General features: G+C 43.3%; 1 protein-coding gene across 3 annotated transcripts in view; it reads right to left on the reverse strand.

Annotated features, from left to right (window-relative positions):
- INTS8 (integrator complex subunit 8) overlaps positions 1–13048 on the reverse strand; it is a 248361-nt gene that overhangs the window by 137038 nt on the left and 98275 nt on the right. For all 3 annotated transcript variants that reach the window (XM_029591733.1, XM_029591735.1, XM_029591736.1), the window contains one exon: positions 3929–4084. In XM_029591733.1, coding sequence (XP_029447593.1) covers positions 3929–4084 — 156 coding nt within the window. The remainder of the gene's footprint in view (positions 1–3928; positions 4085–13048) is intronic.

A 13048-nucleotide genomic window follows, 5' to 3' on the forward strand; every position in this document is an offset into this window, starting at 1 on the left:
AAGGTTTTGTTCTGCATACTTTAGATGATGACTTTTGTAATGGACTCGTTGAAAAAGTTTTCATCTGATAACTCTCATGCAAAGAACATTGTTGCGTAAGCTGGAACGGTTAAAAGGTGAGGAGAAAGAAGCTATCATAGCCAAGACAACTTCTTTCAAAAAATGGAAAGAAGATCCAAATGAAGAAAATAGATATTGTGAACAATTACTTCAGTATCAACTAAACCTTTCAAGTGTAGACTGAGGTCATTTAGTAAAGAGACCAGAGCTGTTTCAGTACTAAAACCTTTCTGGTATCTTGATTGTTTTGCTTGTAGTAAAAGTGTTTTATCTAAGGAGGAAGTAAACTGCAATAGCAAAACTTCTTCTAGTATTTTGGAAAGTGTAGGAAGATGAAAAATTGGACAATAATTATCATAGTAAGAAAGATCTATGTTGTGCTTCTTCAGTGTTGCACGCAGTACAGCAGTTTTAAGTGTGTCAGGGAAGGAGCCTTGTTGTACGCTATCACTGACTATCTCAGTCAAGTATGAAATTAAACCAAGGTTCAGATCTTTTATGAATTTAAAAGGAAAAGAGCCAAGGGTAGAGGAAGAAGACTTCATATGTTTCAAAACAAGTTGTAAGCTGGCAGAGGAAAACAAGTTGAAAGCAAATAGTTTAACCAGTAGAAACTAAGGATTCCTTAGTTGGAGGAAACGTCTCTGAAAAAGTGTGGGTCAGAATCTGAATTATCTAAATTAAAGTCAGAATGAAGAGATTTGATCTTAGTGTCAAAAAGCTTGAGCAAGATCTTCAGCATTAATGGAAGAAGGTAGAAAAGAGGAATTAGCTGCAAAATTTGATAAACTGGAAACTAAAATTGAAGAAATGAGGTCTATTATCAACTTTAGCAAGGGCCTTCCTAACCTCTGAAAAGTAGCGTTTAATGCTGTCTTTTAGATGAGCCTCATTTTCAGCGGAGCTGCACTTATGCCATTTTCTGTTCCGGTTGGCAGATCTGCTGTTTTAAAGTCCGCAAGCCAGAGTGAAACCAAGCATGATCTTTAGAATGCTTAGAGAGATGTTAGAGGTGCTACTTGATCATAGGCTACCGTAAACATTTTGTCTCAAGTGGCTACCTAAGCAGTCAAAGCTAGGTCAGAGAAATCCTAAGGAAAAATGAGTTTTTGTGATAATTCTTCAGTATCAAAAGAATTAGTTAACTTAACTGGAAAGGTAGATTAAACACAATGAGGGATTGTACTCGGGCCAAGTAAATAAAACAATATCATCTTATGGTCAGTCTGAACCAGAGAAATACATTTGATTGAAGAGAGAGGAATATGCACCATTTCAGACATGAAAATGAGTTCCAGAATATATCCCTCCTTTGTGAGTAGGCTGACTAATCCACCAGGACATTTGAAGATCTGACACTGCTGCAAATAATTTAGAGTCAAATGGCTTGAATTGCTCATCAGCATGGATATTAAAATCTCCGAGTAACAAGAAATGAGAACTCTTAAGTGCACATTCATTAATATTGCCAATCAAATCAGACAGAATTATAGAAGAGGTAAGTGGAGGTTGATAAACAAGAAGGATATTGTAATTAAGTTTATCATAAAATGTGTAACTAGGTGGACATGCATGCAATAGGCAGGTAATCTCATCAGGAAGTAGCTAAGTTTCTGTAAGAAAAAGAACATGAAGCTTATGATCTTAAATCAAAGATGAATGTCAATCTATTCCAAATAGAGCAGGTATTTAACAGCACACAATTTAAAAGTGAGGTAGGAAGAAATGTTAATTCAGAAGTAGATGACAAATTAAAATTAAAAAGGGCATAATCCTGTGAACGGTTCTGGTCACAGCAGGAAAGGGGCAGCCAAATTTAGCAGAACGAGATCTATATCTGTCTTTACTTAAACAGGTGGGAATAGACTTGGACAAGGCCATGGGACAAGAACATAGATTAACACAAAGTAACAAAGTAAGTAATAAAGAAAAACAAACAGCAGACCTAAGAAATAAATTCTCTTTGAAAACTGCACAAAGGAGCTCAGCATTGCATGGGTGATATGAAGCAGGGGAGGGCCTCTGACATTGAGTGGACGGGGCAAGAGCCGAACATAAGATCAGCTGGGCTCAAGGAGGGAAAAAACAACCTGAGAACACAGCACAAGCAGCCAAAAATCACAGAAAATACAGACAGGCAGGCAAGTCCAAAGTAGTAAGCAATTTGCAGCAAGCGGAGGGTGCAGACTAGATCTTCAGCATTGGCGCGGGTGATATGAAGCAAGGGAAGGCCTCTGCATCGAATGGGCGAGATAGATCAGCTGGTATGGAAGAGGAGGAGCTTTCAACAACTTCAAACACTTGCTTTTCTTCAGAATATAAAAATCAAAGAAAAGGGTATATTGCAATATTTATCTTGTTCTAAATGGAAATCAATTTAAAGGGTTGGGTATTACTGTTGCATTTGAGAATTGATTACCCCACGTTTACAGGAATAGTATTGGCTTCTGATCCAAAACAGAATTCAGCTTAAGGTTTTAACAATAATGTATAAAATACAGTTTGAGATTTTAAGATTCTTTTTCAGATAAAATCCAATCCTATGTGCCAACTCACCAGTTACATTCTTTGAGCCAAAATTTGTTAGTTGTACCATCTATTAAAAAATATTAGCTTCAAGAAACACATTGCTGGCCCAATGCTATGGAATAACATTCCATAAGAGCTATAATGTGAAAGAAATTATTCAAAATTTCAAAAAAAATTTAAGGCTTTATTTTTCAATCTGGCTTTTGGGTGAAGATGATGCTAAATTCTACTGTTTTACTTATGTGTAATGTGTTGTCTAATGTATAATTTGTGACTGTTAACCTATAATCTGCACTGAACAACATATAGTTGGATGCTGTGGAATATGTTTGTAAAAACAAATAAATAAACTGTAGTACAGGTGCAGCTACTGTATTTGACAAAGTATTGTTATTCCTCCAAAAATAAAAACGGTCAGAAGGCAGATAAATGTTGAGTAGAGATGGTGGTGCTACAGAACTTTTAAAGATGCAAGTTTTTGGGATTTAGATTGGCTTGGATGGTTTTGAAAGTATGGAGACCCCTGAGGGATTTGTGTTCCTTGCCAGTGTGTTTTTAAGATTATTTGATGTTTTAATTTGTGCTCTATCTTGAGCTACTCTTTGGCAAGGCGGGCATTAATTGAAATTTCTTGTCCACCTTGCCAAAGAATAGCTCAAGATGCAGCACAAATTAAAACACCAATTTTAAAAACACACTGACAAGCAACACAAATCCCCCAGGGGTCTCCACACTTTCAAAACCATTCAAGGCACCCCAGATCCTCCCATTAACCGAACCATACCGTAGTCGCAATGATCTTTAGCTCCTGCAGTTACTGCTATAACCAGGAGTGGTACTCTACCTAGTCCTGCTGGTATTACAGCATTGCCAGACACGTCTCAATGGCTCCTACAAGCATTTCCTATCACTAGAATAGGCAAGTTTTCAGACCATGCCCTAAAAACCATCAGATCTTTCGTCAAACATCATCATCACTGGATAATTCTTAGGTTGGGTAACAAAAAGGTAGCATAAGCCACAAAGAAGTCCATTTTCTCCAGGACAACTGTAGCTACCAACTGTCTGGCATGACAGCAAGCAGCAGAGAAGAATGCAAAAAATAGAAAATGTTTTAATAAATCTAGCAAAAACAATGGAAACCAGAAGTCTTACCCAACCGAGAAGGCTCAGATTACAAAATAAGCAAAAATATGCACGAAGGATATTCTGAAATCCCTAAGTAATGCATGCTCTGTTCAAATAGTCAAAGTACAAAAAAACTATGTAATGGAAAACAATGAGGCTAACATGCAGTTACCAAGTATTACAGTCCACACCTGGTGCTCACATTCCTTACCTGGAAATTGCCACTTCTCATGGAGTTATGGATCTGACTGTATGGAGCTGATTGCAGAGATGTGATATCAGAAGAGGGAACAAGAACTCCACAGGCCTGGCAGTAGCCAGCCAACCGCTTTTCATCTATTTTGCAATGAACAGAGACTGAACCAATCTGCAAAACATAGAAACAGCACCTCTTACACTGTACCCTTCCACACATACACCTACATCAGTACAAGAAAGGATACATTAATCTGAGGAGCAACCAGCTCAGACAATCCGACCTGCTCATCAGGCTTTCAGCACTCACCACCCCAACACCCTGAGATGTCTTACTTTCTGCTCAGTAGGGCAAATTAATATGAGGCCAAGTGATTGGAGATAACATGCAAACTGCATGAAAAAAAACTCTTCCATTTGACTAAATTGTCTACTGTTTTGGGTTTTTTTTATTCTAACTTTCTAACATTCGGGCCATTGGACGCGCATTTTCCCTTACCCCTTATTCAGTAAGGGGCGGAAAACGCGAGTCCAACCCACCGAACCTAATAACGCCCTCAACATGCAAATGCATGTTGATGGCCCTATTAGGTATTCCCACGCGATTCAGTAAGTAAAATGTGCAGCCAAGTCGCACATTTTACTTTCAGAAATTAGCGCCTACCCAAAGGTAGGCGCTAATTTCTTCGGGCACCGGGAAAGCGCTTTTCTGTGCACCCTCCGACTTAATATCATGGCGATATTAAGTCGGAGGTCCCGAAGAGTAAAAAAAAAAAAAAAAAAAATTTAAAATGGGCTGGCGGCTGTCGAGTCAAAAACCGGACGCTCAATTTTGCCGGCGTCCGGTTTCCGAGCCCGTGGCTGTCAGCAGGCTCAAGAACCAATGCCGGCAAAATTGAGCGTCAGCTGTCAAACCTGCTGACAGCCGCTGCTCCGGGCCAAAAAGAGGCACTAGGGACACACTAGTCCCTAGTGCCTCCTTTTGCCTGTTTCTACCGCCGGGCCTCATTTAAATACTGTACACTTCCCCAGCGCCGGCAGAAATTAACGCCAGCCTTTAAGTCAGGCTCACTGGTCTATAGTTTCCTGGATCAACCCTGGATCCCTTTTTAAATATAGGCATTACACTGGCCATCTTCCAATCTTCAGGTACATCAGATGATTTTAATAATAGATAACAAATTAATTGAAATAGGTTTGAAATTTCATTTTGTAGTTCTTTCAGAACCCTGGGGTGTATACCATCTGTTCCAGGTGATTTACTACTCTTCAGTTTGTCAATCAGGCCTACCACATCTTCCAGGTTTACCATGATTTAATTCAGCTGATCTGAATTATCACCCATGAACACCTTCTCTGGAACGGGCATCTCTCCAACATTCTCTTCAGGAAACACCAAAGCAATCTTTTAATCTTTCCGCAATGGCCTTATCTTCTCTAAGTGCCCCTTTAACCTTGATCATACAACGGTCCAACCGACTCCCTTGCAGGCTTTCTCCTTTGGATATATTTTTTAAAGTTTTTAATGTGAGTTTTTGTCTCTATGGCCAACTTCTTTTCAAATTCTCTCTTATCAATGTCTTACATTTAACATGCCAATGCTTATGCTTTATCCTATTTTCTTCTGATGGAGCCTTCTTCCAATTTTTGAATGAAGATCTTTTGGCTAAACAGTCTCTCACCTCACCTTTTAACCTTGCCGGTAATAGTTTTGCCTTCCTTCCACCTTTCTTAATGCATGGAATACATCTAGTCTGTGCATCTAGGATGGTATTTTTTAACAATGTCCACGCTTGTTGCACACTTTTTACCTTTGGAGCTGCACCTTTCAGTTCTTTTCTATTTTTCTCATTTTATCAAAGTTTTATTCCATTTTATTTTATTTCATTTTATTCCCATCACAATACGGATTCCGCAAAACACTTAGCACGGAGTCCCTCCTCATCTCCTTAACAGATTACCTCATCCTGGGCCTTGATAAAGGACAAGCCTTCCTACTGATCCTACTGGACCTTTCGTCAGCCTTTGACACCGTTAACCATTCCCTGCTCATCAACCAGCTAGCCTCCTTGGGTATCACAGGCACAGCACTCTCCTGGTTCATATCATTTCTCAGCAACAGAAGATACAAGGTCAAATTACAGAACAAAGAATCCTCACAACACACTTCATCAGTAGGAGTCCCACAGGGCTCTTCCCTGTCTCCTACTCTATTCAATATTTACCTCATACCATTATGCCAACTTCTTACCGACCTCAACCTCAAACATTTCCTGTACGCTGATGATATCCAGGTCCTGATCCCCATTAAGGATTCCCTTGCAAAAACGCTGACTTTCTGGAACACATGCCTTCAAAAAATTCAACTCCTCCTCACCAGCCTAAACCTGGTACTAAATTCCGGCAAAACTGAACTCCTGCTCATCACCTCTGAGAACAGCACCTTTTCACCAACACAAGACACACCAACAATCACACAAGTGAGAGACCTAGGAGTCCTAATTGACAATCGCCTGAATTTCAAAGCCACCATTAACAAAACAACCAAAGACTGTTTCTACCAACTACAGGTGCTGAAAAGAATTAGACCTCTTTTCCATGCCCAAGATTTCAGAACCATCCTGCAAGCAATCATTTTTTCAAAATTAGACTATTGTAACACCATCCTACTTGGTCTTCCCGCTTCTTATACTAAACCGCTTCAGATGGTACAAAATACAGCTGCACGAATACTGACAAACTCCAGGAGAAGGGATCACATAACCCCCATCCTAAAGAGCCTCCATTGGTTACCTATACACTTTAGAATTATTTACAAGGCCATCCTTACCACATACAAAAATATCCACCTACTGGCTCCCATCGACATACAGATCCCTCTCCAACTACATAATTCAACAAGACCAACAAGAGATGCATACAAAGGATCGCTACAGGTACCACCGTCCAAATCTACCAGACACATCACACTAAGAGATCGGGCATTCTCTACAGCCATTCCACCGTTATGGAACTCTATCCCTTCAAACCTCAGACTTGAAACATGCATCTCAACCTTCAAAAAAAGACTAAAGACATGGATATTCACACAAGCATTCCCGGACTCAAACTGATCTACCTTCCACGCCAATCCTTACCTTCACATACACCATGACAAACCTTCTTGTTTGAATTTTATATTATTTTACACTATCGTTACATGTTTGAATTAAAAACCTGTCCTTTCTCTTCTCTCTCTGCCAAGTTCTAATCTCCCTGTTATTTGTAACTGCCTTTTTCCGCACCATTGTTTTAGTTTTGTTTACGATGCACACTTGTTTTAATGTGAACCAGCATGATGGGACTGCGTTCTCGAATGCCGGTATATAAAAACCCTAAATAAATAAATAAATAAATAAAAGTTTTCCCTTTTGAAAGTTTAGCACTAGAGCCGTGGATTTACTTATTGTCCCCCTTCCAGTCACTAATTCAAATTTGATCATATTATGATCACTATTGCCAAGTGGCCCCACCATCATTACCTCTCTCACCAAATCCTGCTTTCCACTAAGAATTAGATCTAAAATTGTTCCCTCTCTCATTGGTTCCTGTACAATTGCTCCTTAAAACTCTCTTTTATTCCATCCAAGAACTTTATCTCTCTAGCATGCCCTGATGTTTCACTTACCCAGTCAATACTGGGGTAATTGAAATCTCCCATTATTACTGCACTACCAGTTTGGTTAGCTTCCTAATTTCTCTTAGCATTTCACTGTCTGTCTCCCCTTTTTGGCCAGGTGGACAGTAGTATACTCCTATCACTGTTCTCTTCCCCAACACACAAGGGATTTCTACACATAAAGATTCGATTGTGCATTTAGTCTCATGCAGGATCTTTATCCTATTGGACTCTATGCCACCCCGGATATAAAGTGCCAACAAGATGCTCCTCTCTGTCATTGCTATATAATTTGTACCCTGGTATAGCACTATCCCATTGGTATCTTCTTTCCACCATGTCTCAGATGCCAATTAAGTCTATGTCATCATTCACTGCTATGCACTCTAATTCTCCCATTTTACTTCTTAGATTTCTGCCCACATGCACCACGACAGCTGGCTCCTACCTAGCACTGTCTAAAATCCTATCTAGGTGACGCGTGAGGTCTGCCACCTTTGCACCAGGTAGGCATGTTACCAGGCGATCCTCACGCCCACCAGCCACCCAGCTGTCTACATTTCTAATAATCGAATCACCAACTCTGATGGCTGACCTAACCCTTCCCTCCTTGGCAGAAGCCTTGGGAGATACATCCCCTGTGCGAGAGGATGATGCACCATCTGGAGAGCTGGTTTTTGCTACAGGATCATTTCCTGCTGCACCAGGTTGATGCTCTTCGATCATAAGACCTTCCTCCTCCAAGGCAGCACCAGGGCTGCCAGACTGGAGTTGGGACTTGGCTACTACATAGATGAGACCCTGAAGGTCTCATCTATATACCTCTCTTCTGTCTCAGCTCCTCTAGGTCTGCCACTCTAGCTTCCAGAGATTGGACTCGTTCTTTGAGAGACAGGAGCTCTTTGCATCGGATGTACAACAACAATTTCTCACCGACAGGTAAAGCAAAATTGCTTACCTTGTAATAGGTGTTATCCCAGGACAGCAGGATGTAGTCCTCACATATAGGTGACGTCACTGACAGAACCCTATCACGGAAACATTTCTGTCAAAGTTTCTAGAAACTTTTGACTGGCATACTGAGCTCACTGAGTATGCCCAGCATGCCATGATCCCTCGAGCCACAGGGTCTCCCTTCAGTCTCGTGTGTAGCAATAAGCGTTAGCAAAAATAAAATAATAAAAAACATATCGGACCCAACTCCGCGGGGTGGCGGGCAGGTTTCGTGAGGACTACATCCTGCTGCCTGGGATAACACCTATTACAAGGTAAGCAATTTTGTTTTATCCCAGGACAAGCAGGATGATTAGCAAGCTATAGGCTGAGTCATTTTGCATTGAACCAACATTGAAAGGATTGTTGGAAAATGGAGGCAGCCTAAAATCACAGCAGGTTGGATGTAGAAGGAGTTGGATTATACTGGAAAAAAGTTCTTTAAAACAAATTGTCCGTAAACTGAATCTTGTCTTCCTTCTTTATCCAAACAGTAATGAGCTGCAAAAGTGTGATGAGAACTCCATGTAGCAGCTTTACATATGTCAAGAATTGGCACTGAATGATAGTGTGCTACTGAGCTTGACATTGCTCTTACTGAATGCACCTTTACTCGTCCTTGGAGAGGAAGGCCTGCTTTGTCATAGCAGAACTCTATACAATCTGCTAGCCAGTTGGATAGAGTTTGTTTGCCCACTGGATTACCCGGTTTGTTTGGATCGAAAGAAACAAAGAGTTGAGTGGATTTCCTGTGGACTGCAGTGCGGTCTACGTAGAATGCTAGCGCATGTTTACAGTCCAAGGTATGTAAAGCCCTCTCACCTTGGTGAGAATGAGGTCTTGGGAAGAATATGGGCAAAACTATGGATTGGTTCAAATGGAATTCCGTAACTATCTTGGGAAAGAATTTTGGATGTGTGCGGAGTACCACTCGGTCATGTAGGAATTTCGTATAGGGTGAGTATGTGACAAGTGCTTGTAACTCACTAACCCTTCTAGCAGATGTAATGGCTATTAGGAAGATAGTCTTCCATGTGAGAAATTTAACATCGCAGGAATTCATGGGTTCAAAAGGAGAACGCATGAGCCTTGTTAGCACTAAATTAAGGTCCCATTCTGTGACTGGTGGCCGTATTGGTGATTTAAGGTGAATTAAACCTCTCATAAATCTACTGACAAGAGGTTGCACGGATACTGGTGCATCTCCTATTGTATGATGGTAAGCTGAGATTGCACTTAAGTGCACTCTTACAGACAAGGTCTGGAGACCAGAGTCTGAAAGGTGCCATAGATAGTCTAGTAAGGACGATGTGGGGCAGGAAAAAGGGTTGATGTCTTTTTGTGTACCCCACAAGGTAAATCTTTTCCACTTCGAAGAATAGTTTTTTCGTGTGGAAGGTTTACGTGAAGCTATAAGCACTTGAGAGACATTAGTTGAAAGATTGAGTGGTTGTAAGATTAAGCTTTCAACATCCAGGCTGTCAGAGATGGGGATTGAAGGTTGGGATGGTGCAACCTGCCTTGGTCCTGCATTATGAGAGTGGGTGCTGTGCCCAGGCAAATTGGCTCTGTGATCGATAGGTCGAGAAGTATGGGGAACCACATTTGTAGCTTCACTAGTGTTTTGGTTAGTAGCGGTATCAGTGGATACGCGTATAGAAGACCTGAGTTCCAAGGGTGAGCAAAGGCGTCCTTGGCTGGCTGGTGTTTCTGTTTGTGCAGGGAGCAGAACCTGTCTACTTTGTGATTCAGGTTGGATGCAAATAGGTCTATTGTTGGTTGTCCCCAACGCTGAAATATCCTGGTCTATACTAAGGGATCCAGGGACCATTCGTGAGGTTGGAACTGACGACTGAGGCGATCTGCAACTACGTTGTGAATGCTCGCTAGATAAGTGGCTTGGAGAAATATGGAGTGTACCAGGGCCCAGTCCCAAATCTGTGCGGCTTCTTGACAAAGGAGATATGAGCCCGTACCTCCTTGTTTGTTCAGGTACCACATGGCTACCGTGTTGTCTGTCTGTATAAGAACAGTCATGAGTGAAAGGCAGACCTTGAACACATGTAGCGCATAACATATAGCTCATAGCTCCAGAAAATTGATTTGATATGTTGCTTCGAGTTTTGTCCAAGTACCCTGAGTTTGGAGATTGCCTATGTGAGCTCCCCAACCTAAGGTAGATGCATCTGTAGTTAAAGTTATCTGTGAAGCTGGTTGTTGGAAGGGTAGGCCCTTGCGCAAGTTGTCCCTGTTTGTCCACCAAAGGAGAGATAAACGTAACTGGTGGGTTATCTGAACCTGAGATGACAGTGGTTGAATTGCTTGTATCCATTGTGATCTCAATGTCCATTGGGATATTCTCATGGCTAATCTGGCCATAGGAATGACATGAACTGTGGAGGCCATGTGACCCAGTAGTGTTAGAAACTGATGAGCTGTCGCCTGTTTCTGAAAGTGTAGCTGTTTTGCCAATGAGGAAAGTGTTTCCACCCGATCTTCGGGTAGGAAGGCTTTTGATAGTATGGTGTTCAATTCTGCTCCAATGAATTGCAGCCGGTGAGACGGAATGAGGTGGGATTTTTGGTAATTGATGAGAAAACCCATCGAGTGGAGCAGATTGATTGTGAGTCTGAGAGAAGTAAGAGCTCCTTGTTGAGATTGACTTCTGATGAGCCAGTCATCCAGGTAGGGAAAAACGTGTACCCTTTCCTTGTGCAAGTGTGCCCCTACTACTGCTAGGCATTTTGTGAATACTCTGGGTGCTGAGGCAAGTCCAAAAGGTAGAACTTAGTTTTTGGGTACTTGTGTTGCGATCCCGGGGCGGCCCCGGGATCGTTGCCTACCCGGTCGCGGCCTCGGTGTCTTCCCGCGTCCCCCAGGCCTCCGGGGACCTCCTTCGCGTCAGCCCCGACATCGGGCAGCTTCGCCCGGGCCTGCAGGGCCCTCTTCTGCTCCGTTTCCGCCTCGCCGGAGCAGCCGGCGTCCTTCGGTGGCTGGCCCCACCCCCTAGACGCGCGCGCGTCTCAGCCTTCAATTTAAAGGGGCCAGCGCGGGAAACACTCAGGACTGCCTCCGATGACGTCAGACGCTGCAGGGCTACTTAAGCCCTGCAGCTGCTCTCCTCCAGTGCCTTGCAACGAGGTTCCCAGGTTTACCCTGTCTCCAGTTGCTGCGTTCCTGATCCTCTTGCTTCCCTGTGCTTCCTGATCTCGGACTGGCTTACGGTGACTCTCGGCTCCTGACTCTGGACTGGATTACGACGACTCTTGGCTTCTGACCCGGCGCGGCTTACGGTGTTCCCTCTGGCTCTAGACCTCGGACTGGCTTACGACGACTCCCGGCTCTCGGACCCTGGTGTGGCTTACAGCGATCCTTTGGCTTCTGATCCCGGACTGGCAAGCGACGATTCCCTGGCACACGACTCTGGACTGGTGAGCGACTACTTCGGACTCCATCTGACTCCGCCCCCGTGGGCTCTCCTAAGTCCCAGCGGCCGGGTCCCTACGGGCTCCTCCTGGGGGGACGCCGGCTTCCAGGGTGAATCTCCTAAGTCCCAGCGGCCGAACTCCTACGAGCTCCTCTCGGGGGAGGCTCGGCTTCCAGGGCGAAGATCTTCTCACCATCGTACCAGCTTCACCGTTTCGTCCTTCCTTGCCACAGCCCTTGGTCGCATAGGGCTTTCCGGGACCCCACTTCAGCCACTCAGAACTCGGTCCTTGCCGCCTTCCGATCGGGACTTCCGCTGCCACCTCACTCAGCGGCTCGTCATCTGGTTCCGATCGGTCCAAGGGTCCACGAATCCAACAACTTGCCAGGTTCTTATGTCCTGGATTGGCCATTGTTGGAAACAGGATGCTGGGCTTGATGGACCCTTGGTCTGACCCAGTATGGCATTTTCTTATGTTCTTAACCCTGTATTGGAAATGCTGATGACCTACCAGGAAATGCAGATACTTGCGATGAGGAGGGAATATTGGAATGTGAGCGTAAGCGTCTTGTAGATCTAGAGAACAGAGCCAATCTCCTGCTTGAAGAAGGGGAAGCAAGGTACTCAAAGAGACCATCCTGAATTTCTCTTTTTGTAGAAATTTGTTGAGATTTCGGAGGTCTAGGATGGGATGCAGGCCTCCTGTTTTCTTTGGAATGAGGAAATAGCGGGAGTAGAATCCTCTGCCCTGCTGAGGCTGGGGTACCGGTTCTACAGCTCTGGCTCTCAGAAGGGTGGATAATTCTGCTTGGAGGAGAGAGATGTGATCTGTGTTTATCCAAAGAGACTTTGGTGGAGAGTCTTTTGGAATTGATAGGAAATTGAGTTGATAACCTCATGATATTATGGAGAGTACCCATTGGTCCGTTGTTATCCTTAACCAATGGTTGTAGTAGAAGGAGACTCGACCTCCTACTGGTATGGTTGGGCTGGGGCTGCTGAGTTGGCTGCTGTTCTCTGGCCTTGTCTCAAAAACCTGCAGCTGGGCGTGTTTGCGC

Source organism: Rhinatrema bivittatum, chromosome 2, assembly GCF_901001135.1.
Source record: "Rhinatrema bivittatum chromosome 2, aRhiBiv1.1, whole genome shotgun sequence".
Lineage (NCBI taxonomy): Eukaryota > Metazoa > Chordata > Amphibia > Gymnophiona > Rhinatrematidae > Rhinatrema > Rhinatrema bivittatum.